Source organism: Macaca thibetana, chromosome 17 (genome assembly GCF_024542745.1).
Source record: "Macaca thibetana thibetana isolate TM-01 chromosome 17, ASM2454274v1, whole genome shotgun sequence".
Classification (NCBI taxonomy): Eukaryota; Metazoa; Chordata; class Mammalia; order Primates; family Cercopithecidae; genus Macaca; species Macaca thibetana.
In genome coordinates, this window is record NC_065594.1 from 19,809,664 (window position 1) to 19,836,124 (window position 26,461).

General features: G+C 42.8%; 2 protein-coding genes, 1 long non-coding RNA gene and 1 pseudogene across 3 annotated transcripts in view; 1 reads left to right on the forward strand and 3 right to left on the reverse strand.

Annotated features, from left to right (window-relative positions):
• Positions 1–11,344: 11,344 nt before the first annotated feature.
• Positions 11,345–16,926, reverse strand: LOC126940245 (eukaryotic translation initiation factor 3 subunit E-like; annotated as a pseudogene).
• Positions 15,520–26,461, reverse strand: part of LOC126940333 (kelch repeat and BTB domain-containing protein 7) — a 75,066-nt gene continuing 64,124 nt past the window's right edge. Inside the window, exon 2 of the mRNA XM_050766123.1 lies at positions 15,520–17,100. The gene's annotated coding sequence lies outside the window, so the exon portion shown is untranslated. The remainder of the gene's footprint in view (positions 17,101–26,461) is intronic.
• On the reverse strand, positions 18,025–20,729 carry LOC126940334 (kelch repeat and BTB domain-containing protein 6). The gene has a single exon (XM_050766124.1). It carries the CDS (start codon positions 20,366–20,368, stop codon positions 18,344–18,346), a length of 2,025 nt encoding a protein of 674 aa, XP_050622081.1. The 5' UTR covers positions 20,369–20,729; the 3' UTR covers positions 18,025–18,343.
• LOC126940350 (uncharacterized) overlaps positions 20,795–26,461 on the forward strand; it is a 174,717-nt gene continuing 169,050 nt past the window's right edge. Inside the window, exon 1 of the long non-coding RNA XR_007720713.1 lies at positions 20,795–20,913. This is a non-coding gene — a long non-coding RNA (uncharacterized LOC126940350). The remainder of the gene's footprint in view (positions 20,914–26,461) is intronic.

Sequence of the window (26,461 nt, forward strand, 5' to 3'; positions counted from 1 at the left end):
AGAGCGAAACTCTGTCTCAAAAAAAAAAAAAAAAAAAAAAAAAAAAAAAGATAGTATTATATGTGCTTCTTTATACATAAGAAGATCTAGATCTAGCAGTAGGTCTTATCAATAACTACCATATTTCAGAGAACTAATGAATATAAATGATAATTTGAGATATTTGCAACAACTGCAACATGATATAAAATATTTACAATTTCTTTCTTTCTTTCTTTCTTTTTTTTAGGTGGAGTCATACTCTCACCCAGGCTGGAGTGCAGTGGCACAATCTTGGCTCACTGCAGCCTCTGCCTCCGCCTCCCAGGTTCGAGAAATTCTCTTGCCTCAGCTTCCCAAGTGGGTGCCTGTAGCACCCACCACCACACCCAGCTAATTTTTGTATTTTTAGTGGAGATGGGGTTTCACCATGTTGGCCAGGTTGGTCTCGACTACTGACTTCAAGTGATCCACCGGCCTCAGCCTCCCAAAGTGTTGGGATTACAGGTGTGAGCCACTGCGCCCAGACTTGAAATATTTATAATTTCTATCATTAGTAAAGTTACAGGTAGTGCTAATATTATTGTGGCTTATTGCTTACATTCATAAAAAGGAAATATTGTTTTAGTTATAGATTAGTGAAAATAAATATATTTTTTTTCTCAACAAAGTTCATGAGTCCTTTGAATTCTACCTACATACTTGGGTGTGTGTGGGGGGGTCTTCACACTCCAAGTGATAAACCCTGAATTAAAGAAGAAACAAGTTAGGTTATTATAGAAGCCCAAGCCAGCATATATGTGGGCTAGCGTGAAGACAGCAGGGATGGAGAAAAGTGGGGAGCATGTAGTTGTATTTTGGGAGCCAAGTAAGTAGAGTTTAGTGATGGAATGGATGTGGACAGTGAGGCAGATGGAGGGAAAGATGATGCCTGGGCTCCTGCCATATATCTGAGTGGACCTCCATCACAACAGGAAGCATGGAAAGAGAAGCAGCTTCTGGGAAGTGAGACTAGGTGAGGAAAAAGAGATCTGTTTGGAATATGCTTAGCACAGGCTGAGCTGTGGAACAAGATAACTGGATATATGGTTCTGGAGCTCAGAAGAAAAGATGAACTAGAGATACAGATGTGGGAGTCATCAACATCAACCATGCTTGAATGCAGTGGCACAGAGAGAAGGAGAAATATAGAGAAAGAAGACGGCCAAAGCGGGAGCTAGAGGGTCAGAAATGTTCGAGGGAAGAGAAGATTGACTAGAAGGCAGAATAGATGTTGGAGACGGAGCAGAATCAGAGAAGAAGGAGGAAAGCCAGGAGGGTTGATTCCTAGCACCAGATAGATGCAGGGCTCACTTATAAAATTCTACAATAGTTTTATACACGTAGTTTGTAACATACTGTGCTTTGGGATCCTATGATGCATACTTTTATAATGTGTGCTGTTATACTTACCAAGCTTAAAACTAAAATTTAAAAATAGGCCAGGCACGGTGGCTCACACCTGTAATTCCAGCACTTTGGAAGGCCGAGGAGGGCAGATTACTTGAGCTAGGGAGTTGGAGACCAGCCTGGGCAACATGGCGAAACTCCATGTACCAAAAATACAAAAATATTAGCTAGGTGTGTGTGGTGGTGTGCACCTGTGGTCTCAGGTTCTCAGGAGGCTGAGGTGGAAGGATCGCTTGAGCTCAGGAGGTGGAGGTTGAAGTGAGCTGAGATCGCCTCACTGTACTCCAGTGACATGACAGAGTGAGACTCTGTCTCAATTAAAAAAAAAAACAAAAAATTGTACTCTATTACTGATTCCAAGAAGCTATTTTCTCTTATTTCGTCTCTGACTTTTAAAAAACACAAAAAAGTCTTCATTTAAAAATTACCACTTGGGCAAATGGCTCATTTAATTTTAGCACTTTGGGAAAACGGGCGGATATAAATAACAGGAATCGAGACATTTTGGCTAGCACGGTAAAATTTGTATTTATTCATTTATTTAGTTGTCTTAGAAATGGGGGTCTTGCTATGTTGCCTAGACTGAACTCGAACTCCCAGGCTCAAGCAATCCTTTCACCTTAGCCTCACGAGTAGCTGGGACCACACTTCACGCAACAATAAAATTGACCGTTTTCAATTGGCCCTTAAAATTGAGTGGCATTAATTATATTTACAGTGATATACAACAATCACTACTATTTCCAAAACATCTTTGTTACCGCAAACAGAATATCTGTAACCATTTGAGGAGTAACTTTCCATTCCTCCCTATCCCCAGCCCCTGAAAACCTCTAATCTACTTTGTATCTATGAATTTGCCTATTCTAGATATTCATATAATTCATAACAATATTCATATGACTCCATTTCATACAAGTGGAATCGTACAATATTTATCCTTTTGTGCCTGGCTTATTTCACCCAGCATGATGATTACAAGTGTTCTGCAGTGGGCAGGGCTAAGCAAACCTACCCCCAAAGTCTGAGAAAGCTGAGAGGCCAAGGAGGCTGATATAACAAGCTCCTCAGAAAGAAACATTTAATAGAGACTTAAAAACAGTAGCCACAGCCCCGCGGTGGCTCAAGCCTGTAATCCCACACTTTGGGAGGCCGAGAATTTGGATCACGAGGTCAGGAGATCGAGACTATCCAATAACACGGTGAAACCCCGTCTCTACTAAAAAATACAAAAAACTATTTATCCGGGCGCCTGTTAGTTCCCCAGCTACTCGGGAGGATGAGGCAGGAGAATGGCGTGAACCCGGGGGCGGAGCTTGCAGTGAGCTGAGATCCGGCCACCACTCCAGCCTGGGAAAGCTGACAGAGCGAGACTCCGTCTCATAAAACAAAAAAAAAAAAAAAAAACAACAACAACAACAGTAGCCACAGTCTCTAAGGGCAGCAAGACAAGATGGCGGATCCGTGTGCCATTACTCACCAGACACAGGGCTTATGGTAAGGAAAGGGTATAGATGACTCAGAAGGGATGTAAAAGACAATTACTTACCGGTGGAATTTATAGTAAGTATAATAACATCAAGGTTGTTGACCTAATAGTAGGATTTATGGTAAGTACATGCTCTTACACAAGGAACAGTAGATAAAATAGAAATCTTAGAGGCATTCCAGGAATTGGGTTTAATCAGAAGTCCAGATGGTGCATTAGCATTCAAGATGGAATTGCTTTAGCCCCCACAACAAAGTTCACCCATGTTTTAGCATGTATCAGTACCTTATTTCTTTTTATAGCTGAATAATAGTCCATTGTGAACATATACCATGTTTTCTTTTTATTTATTTATTTATTTATTTTTTGAGACAGAGTCTTACTCCATCACCCAGGCTGGAGTGCAGTGAGTGGCACGATCTTGGCTCACTGCAACTTCCACCTCCCGGGTTCAAGTGATCCTCCTACCTCAGCCTCCTGAGTAGCTGGGACTACAGGCATGTGCCACCATGCCCTGCTAATTTTTGTATATTTTTGGTAGAGACAAGGTTTCACCATGTTGGGCAGGCTGGTCTCAAACTCCTGACGTCACGTGATCCGCCTGCCTCGGCCTCCCAAAGTGCTGGGATTACTGCACCCAGCCCCATAAACACCACATTTTCTTTAGTTGCTACCACTTGATGGACACGGGGTTGTTTCCGTCTTTTGGCTATTGTGGTTTGCTGAAATGGGCATTGGAGTACTAGTATCTGAGTCCCTGTTTTCAATTATTTTGGGCATCTACTTAGGAGTGGAGTTGCCATATTAACATATGGTAATACTACGTTTAGCTTTTATACAATCTGCCAAACTGTTTGCCACTGCAGCTGCACTGTTTTACATTCCCCCCAACAACGTATGGGGGTTCTAATTCCTCACCAACACATGCTTTTTTCCTTTTATTATTATTACTGTGATCTTAGTAGGTACAAAGTGGTATTTCACTGTGGTTTTGATTTGTATTTCCTTAATGACTAATGATGAGTTGGGCATCTTTTCATGTGCTTCTTGGCCATTTGTATATCTTCTTTGGAGAAATAGACTATTAAATGAGTGTCCAATGTTATTTTTTCCACCTTCATTCTTCTTTTATTTATTTATTTATTTTTGAGACGGAGTCTTGCTCAATCACCCAGACTGGAGTTCAGTGGCATGATCTTGGCTCACCGCAACCTCTGCCTCCAGGGTTCAAGCGATTCTCCTGCCTCTGCCTCCTGAGTAGCTGGGATTACAGACACGCATCACCATGCCCAGCTAATTTTTTTGTATTTTTAGTAGAAACGGGGTTTCACCGTGTTGGCCAGGCTGGTCTCAAACTCCTGACCTCGAGTGATCCACCTGCCTTGGCCTCCTAAAGTGTTGGGATTACAGGCGTGAGCCACTGTGCCTGGCCTGCACCTTCATTCTCTCTCTCTTTTTTTCTTTTCTTTTCTTTTCTTTCTTTTTTTGAGATGGGATTTCGCTCTTGTTGCCCAGGCTGGAGTGCAGTGGCTTGATCCTGGCTCACTGCAACCTCCATCTCCTGGATTTAAGCGACTCTCCTGCCTCAGCCTCCCAAGTAGCTGGGATTACATGAAAGTGCCACCACCCCCAGCTAATTTTTTGTATTTGGTAGAGACAGGGTTTCACCATGTTGGTTAGGCTGGTCTTGAACTCCTGACCTCAGGTGATCCACCCGCCTCGGCCTTGCAAAGTGCTGGGATTACAGGGATGAGCTGCCGTGCCCAGCCCACCTTCCTTCTTTTGCATGTGAACATGCAGTTATCCCAGCCACCATCTGCTGAGGAGACTATTTTTCCCCACTGAATGCACTGGCGCTCTTACCAAAATCAACTGGCCACAGATCTTTGGGTTTATTTCTGGACTAACAGTTCTAGTTTATTGGTCTACATGACACCTCTTATGACAGTAAGAGGTTATGCCAGTACCACAATATCTGGATTACTATAGTTTTGTAATGAGTTTTAATATCAGGAAATGTGAGATTTTGTCTTTCATGAAGACTGGGCAACAAGAATATGAGGTGATCAGGGAAAACCAGAATGTATTTCGTCTGTCTGAAAGTTTTTTTTTTTTTTTTTTTTGAGACAGAGTCTTGCTCTGTCGCCCAGGCTGGAGTGCAGTGGCCGGATCTCAGCTCACTGCAAGCTCCGCAGGTTTATGCATTCTCCTGCCTCAGCCTCCCGAAGCTGGGATACAGGCGCCCGCCACCTCGCCCGGCTAGGAAAAGCCAGAATGTATTTGACGTGATCTGTCTCGGCCTCCCAAAGTGAAAGTTTTTTTATTTTGGCCAGGCGTGGTGGCTCACGCCTGTAATCCCAGCACTTTGGGAGGCTGAGGTGGGCGGATCACGAGGTCAGGAGTTCGAGACCAGCCTGACCAACACTGTGAAACCCTGTCTCTACTAAAAATACAAAAAAAATTAGCCGGGCGTGGTGGCGTGTGCCTGTAATCCCAGATACTCAGGAGGTCGAGGCAGGAGAATTGCTTGAACCCGGGAGTCGGAGGTTGCAGTAAGCTGAGACTGTGTCACTGCACTCCAGCCTGGACAACAGAGCGAGACTCCATCTCAAAAAATAAAAAAGAAACAAGAAAAGAAAGTTTTATTTTATTTATTGCTGGGGCTGGAGTGCAGTGGTACAATCTTGGCTCACTGCAACCTCTGCCTCCTGAGTTCAAGTGATTCTTGTGCCTCAGCCTCCCGAGTAGCTGGGATTACAGCATGAGCCACCATGCTCTAGTAATTTTTGTATTTTTAGTAGAGACAGATTTCACTATGTTGGCCAGGCTGGTCTTGAACTCCTGACCTCAAGTGATCCACCCACCTCAGCCTCCCAAAGTGCTGGGATTACAGGCATGAGCCACCACGCCTGGCCAAAAGTTGTATTTTGTAACTATAAATTAATACATCGGTATTATGGCTTTTATATTTTTGATTCTTGATGGTTTGGTTTATATGATTCGGTACTTGAATCCAACCACATCAAGGTGTAGTAGCAATTGGATATCCAAACTTCTAAAGAAGAGAACTAGACCTGGGATACAGTGGCTGTCTGACAGGTAATCCTCCAGGATCTGTGGGCCAGACACCTGATCCTCCGCTGGCAAACCTTCCATTTCCTTGGACCATTTTCAGTCTCTGACAGTGAGCAGATATCTAGATTTAGCTGTCTCAAAGGTTTGACTTCTGACCTAGTGTTGTGTGGCATTCAGTGCTTATTTAAAAGAATAAAAAGGAATGGAATTTTCCAGAAGACTAAAATGAAGTTCTTACAAATACACAACTCAAAATAGCCAGGGGTTCTGACTTTGAAATCCGAAATCTTGATACCACTCCTTATACTGCCCCTTCTGATCTTTCACTTTGTCCTCTTGAGGGTGCCCCCAGTGCATATCTTGAAGACGGCTGGATGTATTGAAGTGGATACTAGTTTTACAATACCAAAACTGTCCAGCAAGTAAGCCAATTGCAATATAACTTCTTTTAGATAAGGTTCTGTGACTGTTCACTGGTGAATATTGAATCTGGGTTGTGCCTGATTTTCTTTTTTTTTGAGATGGAGTCTTACTCTGTCACCCAGGCTTGAGTGCAGTGGCACGATCTCAGCTTACTGCAACCTCTGCCTCCCGGGTTTAAGCTATTCTCCTGCCTGAACCACCCGAGTAGTTGGGACTACAGGCACCCGCTGCCACATCCGGCTAATTTTTGTATTTTTAGTAGAGACGGGGTTTCACCATATTGACCAGGCTGGTCTTGATCTCCTGACCTTGTGATCTGCCCGCCTCGGCCTCTCAAAGTACTGGGATTACAGGCGTGAGCCACTGCACCCAGCCTGCCTGACTTTCTTTAATATGTATGACCCAAACCTACAGAAAAGAAAATTCCCCATAGGGTATCTACCATTACAAAATAAACTCTGCCTTTTAAAAACTATATACGTTATTGATGGATGGGCTCAGATAAGCCCTGTTAATTGAACTAATAATGAATGTTCTATGATAACCTAACCTAATTTAATAAAACCCTTCCGGCCAAGCATGGTGGCTCACACCTATAGTCCCAGCTTGGGAGGCTGAGGGAAGAGGATCGCTTGAGTCCAGGAGTTCTGGGCGGTAGTGCACTATGCTGATTGGGTGTCTGCACTAAGTTAGGCATCACTATGGTGATCTTGCAAGAGCAGGAGACCACCACGTTGCCCAAGGTGGAGTGAACTGGCCCAGCACGGAAATGGAGCAAGTCAAACCTCCCATGCTGATCATAGTGGAATCACACCTGTGAATAGCCACTGCACTCCAGCCTCGGCAACACGAGACCCTGTCTCCTAAAAAAAAATTTAAAACAATTAGGCTCAGCATGAGAGCTCATACATGTGATCCCAGTACTTCAGGAAGCTGAGACAGTAGTTTGAGACCAGCCTGGGCAACATAGTGAGACCCCGTCTCTACCAAAAAAAAAAAAAAAAAAAAAAAAAACCCAACCAAGTTAGCTGGCTATGGTGGGCTGCACCTGTAGTTCCAGCTATTTGGGAGGCTGAGGTGAGAGGATCCCCTGAATCCAGGAGTTCAAGCCTGCAGTGAGCTACGATTGTGCCACTGCACTCCAGCCTGGGCAACAGAGTGAGACTCTGTCTCTAAAAAAATTGTTTTAATTAATTAAAAAAAAATTCTAAAAAATTCTTCTTAGTTCCTGCCCCTAAAATGTGAGTGAAGGGATGGGGGTGGGCAAGTACCTGATTTGGGGTCTTATTCAGAGCAAGTCTCAATTTTAGAAAACTATTACCATTTTGCTAATTTAACATGAACTTTAAGCAATAGGCAACTAGGAGAAAAAGAGGAAATGTTTAGGCTGTAACAGAGCTTTTTAGAGTTTGTTTTGCACCAATTACCTTTCAAAACTCCTTTAACAACTTGGACAGAAAACTTGACTAAATTCATGAGTGCTTGTGGAAAGTTGGAGAAACTTGCAGGAAACAATGTGTTGGGAGTGGAGGTGTGTGTCACATGGCTTTGTTTTTCCCCCTAGCTTTTATTGGTTTAAACAGATTTGGGTTTCCATTCTAATTCTCCACTATGTTCATAAAAGAGAAAAACATACAGTGTGAGAGAAATGTGATTTATAATAACATCATTATTCCATGATTAAAAACACTGTGTGTGTTTGGTTATCTGGTAGAATATGCGCATCAGAAACAACCTGTAGTTCTGGAAGCCTCTGGGTTGCTATAACAACCAGACAAAACAGTTTAATAATAGCTCTACTGCAAAGCTGGAAAATTGACAAAAAGATGAGGCTATAAATGCAGGTGTTTGTCATATAAATGTGAACAAGTACCAAACACATTTCTTTTTCTTTTTATTTCTTCAACAAATATTCACTGAGTGCCAATGCCGCACTTGTTCCTATTGCTAGGAACTTCAAAAAAGATAAATATGGTTCATGCATTGATGGCATATACATTCTTCTTTTTTGGTGACAACAGGTGCACACCACATGCCTGGCTAATTTTGGGATTTTTAGTAGATACAGAGTTTTGCCACATTGTCGAGGCTGTTCTCGAACTCCTGGACTCAAGCCATCCAATGCCTTGGCCTCCCAAAGTGCTGGGATTTACAGGCATGAACCACCGCGCCCAGCCTCATATATATTCTAATGGAGGAGACACATAATAAAGAATAAACAGATCGATAAACGGAATGCTTGCAGCATGAGAAGAGCCCTACCGTAAAGCAAGCAATGGGATCATGATACCGAACAAGCACTAACTAGCGTAAAATATGGAGAAGAGTCCAGTCGTATCATATAAACAAAATCTGTCTTCACCATGACTCACACCTGTAATCCCAGCATTTTGGGAGGTAGAGGCAGGTGGACCACCTGAGGTCAGGAGTTGGAGACCAGCCTGGCTATGATGGGGAATGCCATCTCTACTAAAAATACAAAAATTTGCCGGCGTGGTGGTGTGTGTCTGTAATCTCAGCAACTTGGAAGGCTGAGGCAGGAGAATCACTTGAACCCAGGAGGCGGAGGTTGCAGTGAGCTGAGGTCGCGACACTGTACTCCATCCTAGGCAACAACGGCAAAACTCCGTCTCAAAAAAAAAAAAAAGTTGTCTTTAAGTTTTTAATTTTAAGTTAAAAACTTTTAAGTGTAAATTAAAACTTTTAAGTTTAAGATAAACTGAACTGGGACTACAGGTGCGCACCATACACCTGGCTAATTTTTGTATTTTTAGTTGAGACAGGGTTTCGCCATGTTGGTCAGGCTGGTCTCGAACTCCTGACCTCAAGTGATCCACCTGCCTCAGCCTCCCAAAGTGCTGGGATTACAGGCGTGAGCCACCACACCTGGCCCTACTTTTTGTTTTCTGAGAAAGGGTCTCACTCTGTCACCCAGGCTGGAGTGCAGTGGCATGATCACGGCTCTCACTGCAGCCTTGACCTTCTAGGCTTAAGTGATCCTCCCACCTCAGCCTCCCAAGTAGCTGGGACCACAGGCACATGCCACCATACCTGCTTAATTTTCCTATTTTTTGTAAAGGCAGGGTTTTACCAAGTTGCCCAGGTTGGTCTCAAACTCCTGGGCTCAAACCATTCACCCGCCTCGGCCTCCCAAACTGCTGGGATTATAGGCATGAGCCACTGCACCCAGCACCTTTAAGTTTATGGGAGATTAGTAGAAATGAAATATAGAATGGAGTCACATACTTGACAGAATTATCCAAAATGTTTTCTGAAAGTTGTTTTGAAGCTTTCACAAACCAAAAAAAAAAAAAACGGCACTATATGTATATATTGAGTAAAGCACAATCTACCTGAAATTAGTACAAGAAATGGGCAAGAAACTAAGTTTTGTATAAACTATTTTGGCTAATGGTCTGAACTTCAACAAAGGGGGAAATAAGTAGATTACATTCACACAGCACTGCAAAGATGATTCAGGCACAGAAAATGCTGGAATATTGCTAGATAGTCTAGTTAGCTCTAAGAAATTTCCAGTTTTCGGCCGGGTGTGGTGGCTCACACCTGTAATCCCAGCACTTTGGGAGGCCAAGGCAGGCAGATTATGACCAGGCTGGCTAACATAGTGAAACACCATCTCTACTAAAAATACAAAAATTAGCTGGGCATGGTGGCATGCACCTGTAGTGCCAGCTACTCCGGAGGCTGAGGCAGGAGAATCACTTGAACCCAGGAGGTGGAGGGTGTGGTGAGCTGAGATCACACTACTGCACTCCAGCCTGGGCAACAGAGTGAGACTCCACCTCAAAAAAAACACAAATAAATAAATAAAAATAAATAAATAAAAAATAATAAGAATAGCCTTTCTCCCCTATCCTACAAGGAGCAACGGCTGAATTCTAACTAGATACATGTCGATCCAGAATAGAGACTACCTCTCCCAGACATCCCTGCAGCTAGATGTGGCCATGTTGTTAAGATCTGGCCAATTTCATGCGACCCGAAGCAATATGCACAATTTCCCTTCCGGGGAGAATCGTGCCCTCCCCTTCCCTTTCTTTCTTGATGGCTGGAATGTGGACATGAGGATGAATCACCTTGGACCGTGTGGGTCAGGGCAGCACCCTAAGTAAGGATAGTAGAACAGGAAGACAGAAATGCCTGGGTCTCAGATGACTTTGTAGATTAGGATCCACATAACAGACTGGACTTTTATATAAGGAACTTATTTAAAGAACTAGGGAGTCTCAGCCTGGGCAACATGGATCTCTACTAAAAAAAAAAAAAAAAAAATTAAGGCTGGGCATGGTGGCTCACGCCTGTAATCCCAGCACTTTGGGAGGCTGAGGTGGGCGGATCACCTGAGGTCATGAGTTCGAGACCAGCCTGACCAACATGGAGAAACCCTGTCTCTACTAAAAATACAAAAGTAGCCGGGTGTGGTGGTGCATGCCTGTAATCCCAGCTACTTAGAAGGCTGAGAGAGCAGAATCGCTTGAACCCGGGGGATGGAGATTGCGGTGAGCTGAGATGGCGCCATTGCACTCCAGCCTGGGCCACAAGAGCGAAACTCCGTCTCAAAAAAAAAAAAAAAATTAACCGAGCATGGTGGTGCATGCCTGTGGGCCAGCTACATGGAAGGCTGAGTTGGAAGGATCACTTGGGCCCAGGCGATCGAGGCTGTAGTGAGCTATGATCATGCCACTGTACTCCGGCCTGGGTGACAGAGAGAGACTCTGTATCTAAAAAAAGAAAAAAGAAAAGAATTATAGGGTCTCTATTACATACGACCAACCTATGTGCTAACTAATGCATAAAGTAAGAGAAAACACTGTCCCAAGATATAGTCTCTGTATTCTATATACATATGCATATATATATACACACACACATATATATTTCTCTGTATATAGAGAAAGCCCTGTAAACATTGAGACTCTGGATTAGGCTGTGTTTGAAGCGAGTGCCATTGCCAGATTTTCTCATTAGGATAGGCAAAAAGATCCTATTTTGTTTTCTTAAGATTATCTAAATTAAGGTTCTGTTGCTTATAATTGAGATTCCTGACTCCTCTCCTTCAAGGCATATTCGTTTTAGAAGAATATTTTGGCCCCACTTACATAAATCTGATTTGGCTAGTTTTCCAAGAATTAAGGATTAGTTTTCCCCAAAAGAATATTCCTGATTGAGACATAGCAGTTCCAAGCAGCAATTTTAGCTTTGGAGGTAAGAATGTAAAAGCTTGACTCTATTGGAGAAAGGTGGCTCCATACTGACTAGGGTTTTTTTTTGTTGTTGTTTTTTATGAGACAGGGTCTTGCTCTGAAACCCAAGCTGGAGTGCAGTAGCATGATCACAGCTCACTGTAGCCTTGACCTCTAGGATTCAAGCAATCCTCCCACTGCAGCCTTCCAAGTAGGCATGTGCAACCACATTCAGCTAATTTTTTCCAAATGAATCATAGCCAGTTTATTCCAGTTCTTCAAAATTTATACTCAATATGTTGTTTCTAAAATGTACATCACCCTTTATATAATAGTTCTTTCTTTTCTTTCTTTCTCTCTTTCTTTCGAGTCTTGTTCTTGTCACCCAAGCTGGAGTGCAATGGCATGATTTCAGCTAACTGCAACCTCCGCCTCCTGGATTCAAGTGATTTTCCTGCTTCAGCCTCCCAAGTAGCTGGGATTACAGGTGCCTGCCACCACGCTTAGCTAATTTTTGCATTTTTAGTAGAGATGGGGTTTCACCATATTGGCTGGGCTGGTCTCAAACTCCTGACCTCAGGTGATTCACTCACCTTGGCCTCCCAAAGTGCTAGGATTACAGGTGTGAGCCACCACATCCAGCCTATAGTTTTCTCATCTTTTCTTTACAGTTCTTCAGTAGACGCCAGAATCTTGAGTTGCCCAGTTAGGAGCCTGTGACCTGCTATTCTGATTAAGTTTCTTTTCAATATTCATGGCCAACATTTGACTTCTAAAAGAAAAGCTTTTGGTCTTTTCAATCACTTGCTGATAGGGTGAGACTGCACTGTTATCCATGACCTAATTTAGAATCAATCTTGGCATCCAGTCTTACATGTCTAATCAAATTTACAGTCTATCTTTCAGGTTCTTCTGGAGTCATGTTTAGTTTGTCTGCCAACATGTTAATGCCGATATACTGGTAGCTGTGATAGAAAGTCTCAGATATGAAGAGACGGGCATTATCAGTGAAATCCTCAAGACAGGCCACCAAGAAGTCATTCACAAACACTGATTCACATTCCCTCAGCTTTATCTGAGCCCCATCAAAGTCAAAGTTAACACATAAGTATTCAATAAATTCTGTAACTGGGTCTTTATATGTTTAAGACTCCTGTTGAATAACTTTGACTAGATCTTTCAGCACCTGCTGAAGTTTTTGAGCATCCTTCTTTGTTATAACTGCTGTGGTCAAATAGTGAGGAATGTGTGGACGCACTGTCTGAATTGCATTAAGATACTGTGGTTGGTAAAGGAAGAGATTAATAATATTATTGTGACCTTTGGGGTGACTGAAGAAAACAGAGACCAGTGAAAGAGCCATGTTCTCTGCTGAAGAGACTGGAGTGGAGAACTCACAGAATTATTATCTATCTGTTGCTGGAACCTTCAATGCACTTGCAAGTGAAGCAAAATACAGCTAATCTGTAAATTAAGAATTCACCAGCACTCTAAAAAAATAAAGATATTCTGCTGCTCCTGAGTAATTCCCACATTCATATTGGAATTTTGCCTATCTGTAGAGCTAATCTAAATATTCCTGCCTAAAGCCAAGCTGGTCTGCCAGGTAGTCAAACAGTATCCTACCATCCCTGGTTGGCTGCATTTGCCTTGTAGTTTCTGGATCTTCAAATATCTTCACAATTGATTCTGCTTCTGCCTGAGAAATGCTTTAAGTTTACTATAGGGAAAGCTGGCCTCTGAAATCTTAATGCAGACTTGGGATGCAGCCGTGGAAGACCTTACATGGTTAAAAGAGACCAGCCTGGCTGACATGGTGAAACACTGTCTCTACGAAAAATACAAAAATTAGCTGGGTATAGTGGCAGGTGCCTACAATCCCAGCTATTCAGGAGGCTGAAGCAGGACAATTGCTTGAACCCGGGAGGCGGAGGGTGCAGTGAGCTGAGATTGCACCACTGAGTTCCAGCCTGGGAGACAGAGCAAGACTCTGTCTCAATAAAAATAAAAATAAAAAAATAATAAAGCCTTAGTTGGAATAAGGCTGGGCATGGTGGCTTATACATGTAATCCCAGCACTTTGGGAGGCTGAGGTGGGAGAATAAAACTTGAGGCCAGGAGTGTATTATTTCAACAAAAAATTTTTAAAAATTAGCTGGTAATGGTGGTGTGTGCCTGTAGTCCTAGTTACTCAGGAGGCTAAGGTGGGAGGATGGCTTGAGTCCAGGAGTTCAAGTTTACAGTGAGCTATGATTGTGCCACTGCACTCCAGCCTAGGCAAAATAATGAGACTCTAATATGGTTTGTCTGCGTCCCCACCCAAATCTCGAATTGTAGCTCCCATAATTCCCACATGTCACAGGAGGGACCCGGTGGGAGGTAATTGAATCATGAGGGTGGGTCTATTCTGTGTTGTTCTCCTGACAGCGAATAAGTCTCATCAAATCTGATGGTTTTACATAGGGAGCTCCCCTGCATATGCTCTCTCTTGCCTGCCATCATGTAAGGTGTGACTTTTTTTTTTTTTGAGATGGAGTCTCACTGTGTTGCCCAGGCTGGAGTGCAGTGGCACGATCTCAGCTCATTGCAACCTCTGTCTCCTGGGTTCAAGTGATTCTCCTGCCTCAGCCTCCAGAGTAGCTGGGACTATAGGTGCCTGTCATCAAGCCCAGCTAATTTTTGTATTTTTCAGTAGAGATGGGGTTTTGCCATGTTGGCCAGGCTGGTCTCAAACTCCTGCTCTCACGTGATCCTGTCCACCTTGGCCTCCCAAAGTGCTGGGATTACAGGTATGAGCCACCTTGCTTGGCCTTTTGCCTTCCACCATGATTGTGAGGCCTCCTCAGCCATATGGAACTGTGAGTCCATTAAACCTCCTTTTCCTTATAAATTACCGGGTCTCGGGTATGTCTTTATTAGCAGCATGAGAACAGATTAATATAGACCCTGTCTCTATTTAAAAACAAATCAGGTTATTTAGCATAATAAAAGGGGTGTTGAAATTTTTAAGCAGGTATGGCAAAAGAGATCCTATTACAAGTGCTCTTACCTCGGGTCTGATGAGCTTCAGAAATGGGGAAACATCTTTGAAATTATAAATTATGTCCCTTTTGCTTGGGAATGGATCAAAAGCTTTCCTCAGATTCTCAACAAGATATAAAAATTAAAAAATAAATCCCTGCTCAATTAAAAATGATGAAAAAGAGCTATTACTACTTAATTTCAATCTTTAATCCATATTTAGATAAGTTAGTGGCTAAATTTGTTTCTATTTTATCCTTTCGAAAACCCTAATACTACTTATCATCTGCATCTAAAAGAATTTACAATAATTTGGGTTCTCAGCTTTTCAGACTACAGGGACATAAATACAAAAGATAATGTCATTCTAAATCTTACAGATGGTAGTCTGACAAATGACATTATATTACGCGTTTGCTAAAATGTGTGGATTAATTGGAAAACTAGACAATTATGTTGTCATGAAGGGATTTCAGCACTGCTAGTTGTATCATTCACTGCAGTGATCCCCAACCTTTTTGGCACCAGGGACCAGTTTCCATGACTAGGGGTATGGGGATAGTTTCAGGATGAAACCGTTCCACCTCAGATCATCAGGCATTAATTAGATTCTCATTAGGAACATGTAACATAGATCCCTTGCACATGCAGTTCACAATAGAGTTTACGCTCCTATGAGAATCTAATGCCACTGCTGATCTAATAGGAGGCAGAGCTAATGCTCGCTTGCCTGCAGCTCACTGTGTGAGCCCAGTTCCTAACAAGCCACAGACCGGTACAGGTCTGCAGCCTGGGGGCTGGGGACCCCTGATTAACTGCACACACAAAAGTTTTATACATTTAGTGGAATCACTGAAGTAAGAATTCAGGAAGCATAAGTTCTGGTACCAGTTTTATTTATAATTAACCACATACAAATCACTTTTCTACAAAATAATGGTTAACATCTATTCCTTAATTCACAGAAATATCACAAAACCAAAATCCTTCCCACGATATACTACTATTTAGTCTAAGCTTTAATTCAAAGGTTGAGAATGACGAATTGGAGAATGTCTTTCATACATAAATTGCTTTCCTTAATTCTGCAGATGGGTAATCTGTTTGAGATTAGCACTGTCATGTTTCAACCTTAGAGAACAAAAAGCTATCAACAAGATAATGGTAAAGAAAATGCTAGCCAAAAAATAACACTATTGAGAAATAGGCGCATATTAAGTTCAATACTTATAACATCTCTGATGTCAAATGACCAAAATTTAGCCTTAGGGCACTAAAGCACATTTGCCCTTTTGAAGCACATAGTAGTACGGCACATTTTATTTCACTAAAAGTGATGTTAAACATGAATGTCTTGTAGACTATTTAAAGAGCCAGTCAATGGCTAAAAAAAACTATTGTTTTTTGTTATAACTCTTTTTGTGTCTCCCTCTTCCATTCTCATCTTAGGATATTTCACTCAAAAATTTAGTTACCCACCCCAAACACATTTCTCTCCCTTCTGCCAGGGTGTAACAAATATTAACATTCTGTCACTAGAAAATAAACACTGAAGAGGAATTAGCGTGTTAATGAACAAAGATTAAGGAAGGTAATACTAACAGAATAAAGGAAAATGTAGACCATAAGCATCTGGTCATTTATCATGTACATGTATCATGTCAAGCATTATATATTAAATCTTCAAGAGGTAAGTACTTTTGTTTTAGTGTGTTTAACAATGTCAGTTTCGTGGGATGTAGTCTCTGTTCCTGGACTTTCTCTTACATTATGGTAACAGAAAAACAAAGACTGGAGCACGGTTTACAGAGAAATACAAAACACATACAAACATCATAATAAAATAGCCATTTATATCACTATTAGAGAAATATTTTAGAGAAAACATACTTTCACCAGTGGCCTCAAATGCCATCATCCACTTATGTTCTTTAACTATCAACTTTGTTTTTCTAAGAGATGGGATCTTGCTCTGCTGCCAAAGCTGGAGTGCAGAGATGTGATCATAGCTGCAGCCCCGAACTCCCAGACTCAAGTGATCCTACATTCAAGTGATCCTCCCAAACAGCTGGGACTACAGACTTGGACCACCATTCCCAGACAAATTTTTTATTTTTGTAGAGATGGGGTTTTGCTATGTTGCCCAGGCTGCTCTCAAACTCCTGGGCTGAAGCAATCCTGCCATCTCAGCCCCCTGAGTTGCTAGGATTACAGGCATGAGCCACTACACCCAGCAACTGTCAACTTGTAATACAAAAATACCTTCAAGCTGATAATCAAGAACATTTAGTGACTTTAAAAAGCTGACAGAGTATTTCCATGCTACACAAAACAGTTCTATACACAGCTTTATAGTTTTAAAGTTCTTTGCTGGCACTTGACTTTATAGTTAACACAATGACTACTGATATCAACGAAATTCTGTTTTTAGCTTATATATATTTTCAAAATCAGTATTACCTCACACAACAGTAAAGAAATATCACTTCTGCTGAAGAATCCTCTAAGATGAACACCAAAACTGTGCAGCTAAAACATATTGAGAATCACATACATTTTTAAGGCAATAGATAAAAATTTATACAATCCAGTGAAATTTATACATGTCCAGCGAAAAAAGGATTATTCCTCTGATTAAATGAAGCATGTATCAGGTTTAGATCAACAATACAAATCTACAAAGCAAGTTACTTCTTTTTTAAAGTTTTTTGATGATTTGGTGACACAACCAGAATATAATTTTTTAGATGAAAATTGGTCGCTTTGCAAATCTGCATCCTAAATTCCAAAATTAAAACGAAACTTCTTTTCAAACAGCAGAATCCTGGTTTGTTGTTTTTACTGTCAATGAGCTTATAGCTATTCTCTGTATTATTATAAATGAAATCACCATTCAGTCACCCTAACACACATATACTTTTTTTTGACACGGAGTCTTGCTCTGTCACCCAGGCTGGAGTGCAGTGGCCCAATCTCGGTTCTCTCTAGCCTCTGACTCCCGGGTTCCAGCAATTCTCCTGCCTTGGCCTCCTGGGTAGCTGGGATTACAGGCACACGACACCAGGCCCAGCTAATTTTTGTATGTTTAGTAGAGATGGGGTTTCACCATGTTGGCCAGGCTGGTTTTGAACTCGTGACCTCAGGTGATCCACCTGCCTCGGCCTCCCAAAGTGCTGGGATTACAGACGTGAGCCACCACGCCCGGCCTGCATTTTTTTCTTCATAGAAGAAAACAAAAGTAAAACTTCCCAAATTATGTTTAACTTATAACACATTTTGCAAAGACCCCTTAGGTTAACCATTTTGGAAATCTACATTGTTCCGAAGAAAAAGATAAGCTTTCAAAACACTATCTAGCAATTCCTAATCATTTTTCTATCATAAAAGTGCTTGTGGCAGTAAACAGAATGTAAAATTTATCAAAAGACTAAATTAGTGTCATGAAACATAAACATACTAAATAATCAAATAAATACTGGACCCTTAGCACAGAAAATTATTAAAAGGTTGATCTGAGTGTTAAAATTTGTAATATTAAATTACCTTCGTATTTCAAATATTACTTTTTCTAAACCAAACCAGCAGCTAATCAACTTTTCCTTTCCTTTAGGAACAAAAAGGATATTTAAGATATTTTCCAAAACAGTAAAAACAACTTAGTGTTTCAATTCAGTTACAACAAACCCTGCTTATCCTGTGCATTTCACTGAGGCGCTACACGCACCCAAAAATCATCATCAGAAAGAGAACTTGAACTTCCTGACTCAGAGTCTGGCTCACTGAATCCACCTAAGTCCCATTCAGTGCTAGACTCACTTGGTATTTCTTCTTCTTCAGTGAGAAAACTCTGACCAGGTTCAAGGCAGGAAGGATAAACACGAGCAGAGAGGCAAAAAAAGTTAGAATCAAACTGCAAGAGGCCTAATGTGGTACCTATATTAATCCATTGGTCTCCCCTAATATCATATTCATACACAGTCACCCGGTTCTTTTTCCATTGTGGGGTGCGAGAGGTGATGAGCAACAATTTTTGGCCATGCTTGATAATCCGGTAGTTGTTGGTCTCTGAGACCAACGGAATATTATTCATTTGCCTCCATTCTGCCCTAACTGGGTTGTAGACCTTCATGACTGGGATGTCACAGATACAGTAGATCTCCTCATTGAAGACGCACGCTTCCTGAAAGTCATTGCGCTTCAGAGAAACGCACTTCAACCACATATTATGGCTAGGATCATAACAGAACATGCGCTTACTGTTGAGAGCATAGAGATAGTCCCGAATTACCATTAGGTCAAAGGATAAAAAAGAATGGGGCAGTGGAGCCACCAATGCCCACTGGTTTCTCTTAACATTGTAGCATTCCACTTCCTTCAACTTAACTCCAGTAATAGGGTCTCGCCCCCCCAAAATGTAGATGTAGCCATTGAGATATGCCACATCCATGCCCTCACGACACAGCAAGCGATCTGCAAGTTGCTGCCAACTGTTCTGAGCTGGTTTATACACCCAGAGGTCTGTCCTGGGCTGGGCAGCTAGATAGATGTCATGGTCAGGAGAGATACAGACAGCTAAGGTGGTGACAGTCCTAGTGTGAGCCAGACAGGTCAAAGGTGACGGCACTTTGTAAAGGTCCCCCGAGTATGGATCACAGCAGAGAAAGGGATCTCTGGGGTGTCCAAAGAAGATCACCATCTCCTTGGCACACATACCCAGTCTCTGGGGTGGATTTTCTGCTGCAGATACAAGAGAGTTGCTGCTGCTACTGCTGCTGCTGCTGTTTGGCACTGGCACCAGAGACTTGTACAACAGGTCACCATAGCGCATCTGCAGGGCCCCTTCAATAACGTCCAGGCAGTACTTCTTCACGATGGGCTTGGTCAGCAGCCCTTCTAAGTAGTCCTGATCTTCTTCAGTGAAGTGCATCCAGCGCACGCACTTGAAGACTTCCGCAGCACTGGGACCCCGCTCTTTGGGAGCAGCCTCCAGCCACTGCACTGCCACGTGGCACACTGTCTGCTCACTCTCCACGTCCAGACTATCCAAGCGCAGGACAGCCAGCAGCTGGGCCAGGGTCAGATCTGCTAGAGTCTCCTCCCGAATTGAACCCATGTGGCTGAGCTGCTTGAAGTTCTGAGCTATATAGGACTGGGCCTGGGATCGCAGCTTGCGATGGCCAAAGGCGTCTGCAAACTTGAGGATGGCGGTGCAGTTGGTCAGGTCAAGACGTCGGGCTAAGAAGGAGGCACAGGCTTCCCGCACATACTCCAGTTGCAGCATGTCGGAGGCCGCGTACAGGCGCTCCACGTTGGCCTCGCTGAGAGACACACGACCCGTGTAGCAGTAGTCGACCAACACCTCGAAGGACTCGGCGTCCACATCGTGCATGGTCACGCTAGTCTGCTGGCTCTCGTACATGCCACCTGTGAACATGCTCTTGAAGTAGGGACACGCGGCGGCCAGCACATTGCGGTTGCAGGGGAAGAGGCGACCCGTGCCAGGCCCGCTGCCAGGCGTCACCACCTCGATGGTCACATCACACAGCTGCCGCGCATCGTAGAAGGACTTGAGCTGTGCCAGCAGGGCTGCAGAATGGGCCGTGTCCTTTAATTCCTCTGGACCCGTGAAAAAGGCCGAAACCGTGGGTTTGTGAATCTTCTTGGGCCGCTTCCCACCACGGGGACTGGCGAGGCGGCGAGAGCGCGGGGCGTCTTCCCGGGACTGCATGGTGGAGATGGCGACGGGCGCTGATGGCGAGAAAGGCTGCAGGACCCGGCTCTGGCTCCTCCTCAACCTTCCCTCGCTGACGCTAAGATAGCAGCGTCTCCCAAGAGACCGCAGCACGAGCCCATTTACTGAATTCAGCCCTACCCTGCGGAGCCGCCTCCCTTTATCGTTTAGACAGTAGCTGACTCACCCTCTCTCACTCCCGCGTCCTTTCTCCGCGTCTGCTCGCCTTCACAGGACCCGCTGGCTTGGAGCCGTAGAAGCCGCTACTGCCGCGTGGGCGACAATACTAGGGCCCAGGAGAACTACCGCTCCCAGGTTGCCTTTCGCGCCCCGAGGGCTGCTGGGCCTCTCGGACTCCCAGGCCGATACCGAGGGAAAGAATCCGCTTTGCATGTTGGGAGTAGTAGTTTGTGTAATATCGCGATCCTTCTCTGGTGTTCCTTGTTTTTTAACTGACGACACTCGAGAGCGCCAGTTTTCCTAGATTCGATTTTGTGGTTTGGAACTTTGGTTTTGGAATCCACAGTAGTCGCCTCGTTCTAGTATGTATTGTTCGACTTGTCTCTTTGAATTGTTTCTTCTTTTGTAAAATGTGAACAGTAGTATTTCATAGGATTGTGTGAAGATTAAATGAGTTGGTTATAGGACGCTGTTAATATTTGTTGGTTTGTAGAATAATTACTCAGTTCTTAGAATATGAAGGTTCGACAAGTTTTCTTCCAGCCTTTATATATATAGAAAAAAAAGGAAGCATCACTAATTTGAAATTATGAGCCTGTAGGAAAACAAAAAACAGCCCCCGAAAACAGAAAACCTTGCAAATTGCAGCAGAGATCCCTTTTTAGGGGTGTGTGTGTGTGTGTGTGTGTGTGTGTGTGTGTAAAAATTAGATTTTATTTTTAGGTTTACAGACAAATTGAGCAGCAGGGACAGGGAACTTCCATATATCTCTCCCCGCTTCACAGTTCCCTTATTATTATTAACACCTTGTATTAGTGTATGCATCCAGTAGAAGTGAATTTTTTTTATTTTTTTTTTTTACTCACTATGCCTCTCCCTGATACCAAAAATTAACTCAGGGTTTGTAGGATTGGTTGGCTGTTGCTGGAATTAGATCCCTGGTTTTTTCACAATTGCCTGTCCTTACTTGCCATGACTAAAAGGAAACCACCTCCAATCACCTTACTTTGAGACTTTCCTTCCATATCTGCATTTCAAAATCTGAAGTCCTCTCTAGCCACTTTTCCCACTTGGTCTCTCCAATATTCAGTACCCCTTTCCCTTTTTTACATAAAAGAAGAGACATGCTTTAGGGGTCCTCACCCCAAAACACAAGGGAAGCCAGAGGCCTGGTTGGTAATTTAGCATCCTTTTAGACCCAGAGGCTCAAGCATTTCTCCCCTTGCTTGTATGAAGTTGCTGCTCCATCAGAACTGACTTTATTTTTAGTCATTCACTCAACCTTTACTTACCCATGTAGTTCAGATATTAGAAGTCACTGAGAACACCTAACACGTTTCCACTTTGGACTCACCTCCTGTGAAACCCTGCCACTGTCTTCCTCTCACATCACTGTCCACTGTAGTCAAAACAATCAGGCCACTTTTCTTCCCATTCCCTGTGAAGGACAACCTTGTGACTATATCACCGTCACACAGTCATTCACATTTCCTCACTCTGACATCACCAGAACTCCTCTCAGAGACCTTGATATCACCTTCTTTGTAGATGGTTCTTACTTCAGGAGTACAAATGGGGAATTTTAAGCAGGATACACTATTGCAGATTTTCAACAGCCTGTTAAGTTGAAATCTCCACCTAAGTTAACGTGGCCCAAATCATTGGATTCTTAAGCACTCACCCAAACTTGCATGTTAGCACAAGATAAGGGAACTAACATTTATACAGACAGCCAGTTTACTTTTGGAATTGTACATGATTTTGGTATGCTATGGAAAGAAAGAGGTTTATGACAACTGAGGAGTACCGATCAGAACCCAACTCACTAACCTATTTACATCTTTTTTTTTTTTTTTTTTTTTTTTTTTTGAGATGGAGTCTCACTCTTGGTGCCCAGGCTGGAGTGCAGTGGCTCGATCTTGGCTCACTGCAACCTCTGCCTCCCGGGTTCAAGCAGTTCTCCTGCCTTAGCCTCCTGAGTAGCTGGGATTACGGGTGCCCACCAACATGCCCGGCTAATTTTTTTTTTTTTTGTACTTCTGGTTGAGATGGGGTTTCGCCATGTTGGCCAGGCTGGTCTCAAACTCCTGACCTCAGGTAATCCACCCGCCTCGGCCTCCCAAAGTGCTGGGATTACAAGCGTGAGCCACCGCACCCGGCCCTCCTATTTAAGTCTTTACAGCTATCCAGAAATTAGCTGTTCTCAAAAATCAAAGCTCACACTAGTGGCTAGACTAACAAAGCTAAAGGAAACTTAACTGGCTGAAAATATGCTAAGGTTTCTGCTTCCCAAGAAGACATCCCCTGAATCACATGTATACTTCTCCTTGCTTAACCTACTCTAAAGATAGAAACTCTTAAGAAACTTAAGATATAACAGCTGCTAGCACCTGAGGCTGAAAAAGCAAAAAAGCAACAAGCTGGATGTTTTATCTACTCAGATGGGCTTTGGAGACATCTAGACAACTGTTTGATTTCTCTCGGTCCCTCACCTAAAATTTATTCTGCAGCCTCCATGAGGTTACACATTATGGCAAAGAAAATCTGAAGGATCTCCACAAATATTGTTTGAGATGCCCTAATATTGAGCCGTTAACTTCAACTTGCCCCATCTGCCAGAAACACAATCCTAGTCAACATGTAAAGTGGGACAAGGATGAGAGTCAACTCTCTCTAGTCCTTGTTTTCATTGGAAAATATATAAACTCGCAAAGTCTCATGGGTACAAAAATGTCCTAACCATAGTTGGCATGTTTTCAGCATGGTTAAAAGCTTTTCTCTGTAAACAAGCTACCATCACCACTGAAGTTAAGCTGAGACCAGAAAGCATTTTCCCCTCTTAGGAATCTCTTTGTTTTTTTAATAACAGTGGAGGAACTCACTTCAGTAGTAAGGTTATTCAGGATCTTCAACAAGTACTTCCAATGTTACAAAAACTGCAGTCTTCTTACCAGTCCTCTGGAAAAATGAAACAAGCAGGCCAATGGTACTCTTATATTCAAACTAGCCAAACTCCTTAAGGAACTCAACCTGCCCAGAGTCTCATGCCTTATGGCCCTTGACTCTTCTATTATCCCCAATTTCTCAGCATGTACTGAATGAAACTTAATTCCAAACATGATTAATGAGTCTCTTGAAATCTCCAAACTGAATGACTCCACTTTCTCAGGATCAAGTGTAGGAAAAAATGTAGGAGTACTTTTATCTCTAATGTTAACCATTTTCTCTTCCACCACTTCCCAACCAGCCTTACAAACTGCATTCAGTTCCACACAAAGACTCTGCTCTCCTGAGGGATCCACCCAGTTGTTAATCCCAGTAATTGCTAATAATTACTATACCTCAGACCCCACCTGTTTCCCCATGGGATACCACTTTTCATGCCTTCCCCAAGGGCATTTGGACTGATTGTCTGGGACTTCAAAATATTTAAAGCCGCTATCCCACCTGTCAACGGTGTGTCCCTCTGGAATTACCTCCAAATTGAGGCAACTACAGGGAATTGGGGAAAACCTCCTAGGGATATCAATGATTCTCTTTTCATATGCACCATGAGAGCCCCTAACACCCACTATGGCATTAATACAGTTAAAAAGGGTAGTTCAAAAAAAAAAAAGAAAAGAAAAGGTAGTTCAAGCCTCTCCTTAACCTTTATAGAAGAAGAAAATTTTACCGCTTTGGCCCTAGAAGCACAGAAAGTAAGTTTAAACGCACAGGCCCAAATTGTTAGGCGAATCCTATAACTTTCAACTTCCTTCTAACTAGACAGGGAGGTATTGGTGCCATAGCCAAAATCTCTTGTTGCAATTGAATAAACACAACAGGACAAGTGAATGCTTAGTTACTAAACTCAAGGAAAAGGCTAGTTGGCTTTCTAAGGTAGATTCAAATAGCCTGAGACATGTTCTACTGAGCAAGATTTGGAAATAGAAGATCCTGGTTTTGAGCTGTATTACAAACATTACTAATTGACATAGTTTGGATATTTGTCCTTGCCCAAATCTCATGTTGAAGTGTGAGCCCCAGTGTTGGAGGTGGGGCCTGGTGGGAGGTGTTTGGATCATGGGGGTGGATCCCTCATGAATGACTTGTGCTGTCTGTCCCCGTAGTGTTAAGTGAGCTCTCGCTTTGAATCCCCATAAGATCTGATTGTTTAAAAATATGTGGTACCTCCCCCACCCATTCTCTCTCTCTCTCTCTCCCTCTCTCTCTTGCTTCTGCTTTCACCATGTAACATGCCTGCTTCCCCTTCGTCTTCCACCACGATTGTAAGCTTCCTGAGGCTTCCCTAGAAACTGAGCAGGTACCAGTACCATGCTTCCTGTAAAGCCTGAAGAACCGTGAACCAATTAAACCTCTTTTCTTTATATATTACCCAGTCTTTGGTATTTCTTTATAGCAATGAAAGACTGGCCTAATACACTAATAATTTTCCTGTTTGTAGTCTTATACCTTGCAGTTGGGCAGTACATCATGCCTAGTCTTAAATGCTACTACACAGTCATTTGTCCTCACAAATTATTATTCAACAGTGTATCATGATCTGGTAGACGAAAGGGTAACTCTGCTTCCAACTGACTTCCCAGACAGAATTTCATTCTGAACTGACAATTTTACCCATGGAGATCAAGATCTTGGAGTTAAGAAATTCCACAACGTTTTGTTTTCCTAAATCTCCTTACTCTTTTGTGCTCTGGGAAGTGGCTTACACAATGAACCATCCTTCCCATATGACGTAGATTACTTTCTGTCTACTTTTTCTCATACCTACTGTAAGACTCACTCACCGATGACCTCCCTACCTTGTTTACCTGTGACAAGGCCAAACACAGCCTTTTCATTTTTGCCTGAACCTGCTGGCAAGACCAGACAAGAGTCTCCCACTTCCTGTCATTTATCTTGTGAATCATTAGCTGAAATTAGAGCTATTAGTCTACCACATGCCCCCCTCAATCCCAAACTAGCTAGACAGAGAGATAAACATTTTCTGTGCAGATGACGGAGATGTCCCTGTTTACAAAAACAATCCCAACTAAAAATCATTCCATTTAAAACAAGTCTACTCCTCCCTATAAACTATAAGGTAAAAGCATCTTGCCAAGCACCCTAATCTTTGGATGTGGGGTGCTCTCCTTATTGCAATAGCCTGAATAAAATCAATGTATTTGCTTGTTTGGTTGATAATGCCTACCTTATATTATATGCAAAAATTAATTCAAGGTGAATATCAGTACTGTGGTGGTATTATGTGTATATATGTTTTCATCCATGGTCCTGGTTCATAACTTCCATGGCGCTTGTTACAGATTTTGTTATAATCTTGAGTGTGTTAGGCCTCAGGAAACAGAACCTGTCTGACTTTCTCTTACTCTCCTTTCACCTTCCCCAAGGCAGGACTCTAATTTTCCCTCACCTTTCTGACTGTGGGTCATAAGGCCTTCATTCCAGAGAGAATCCTGCCTTGTACTCTGGGGAAGAAATGCTGATGTCATGAGGCTTCCATAAAAACCCAAGAGGACTGGGTTCAGAGAGCTTCCAGATAGCTGAACACTTGGAAGTTCCTAGAGGGTGACCTATGTAGAGAGGGCATGGAAGCTCCGCGCCCCTTCCCTTGTACCTTGCTCTGCGTGTCTCTTCATCTATATCCTTAGTAATATCTTTTATAATGAACCAGTAAATGTGTTTATCTGAGTTTTGTGAACTGCTCCAGCAAATTAACCAAACCCAAAGAGGGGGTCGTGGGAACCCCAGCTTGAAGCTGATCTGTTCCAGGCTGGGTACAGTGGCTCACGCCTGTAATCCCAGCACTTTGGGAGGCCGAGGTGGGTGGGTCGCTTGAGGCCAGGAGTTTGAGACCAGCCTGGCCAACATAGCAATACCCTGTCTCTACTAAAAATACAAAAAATTAGC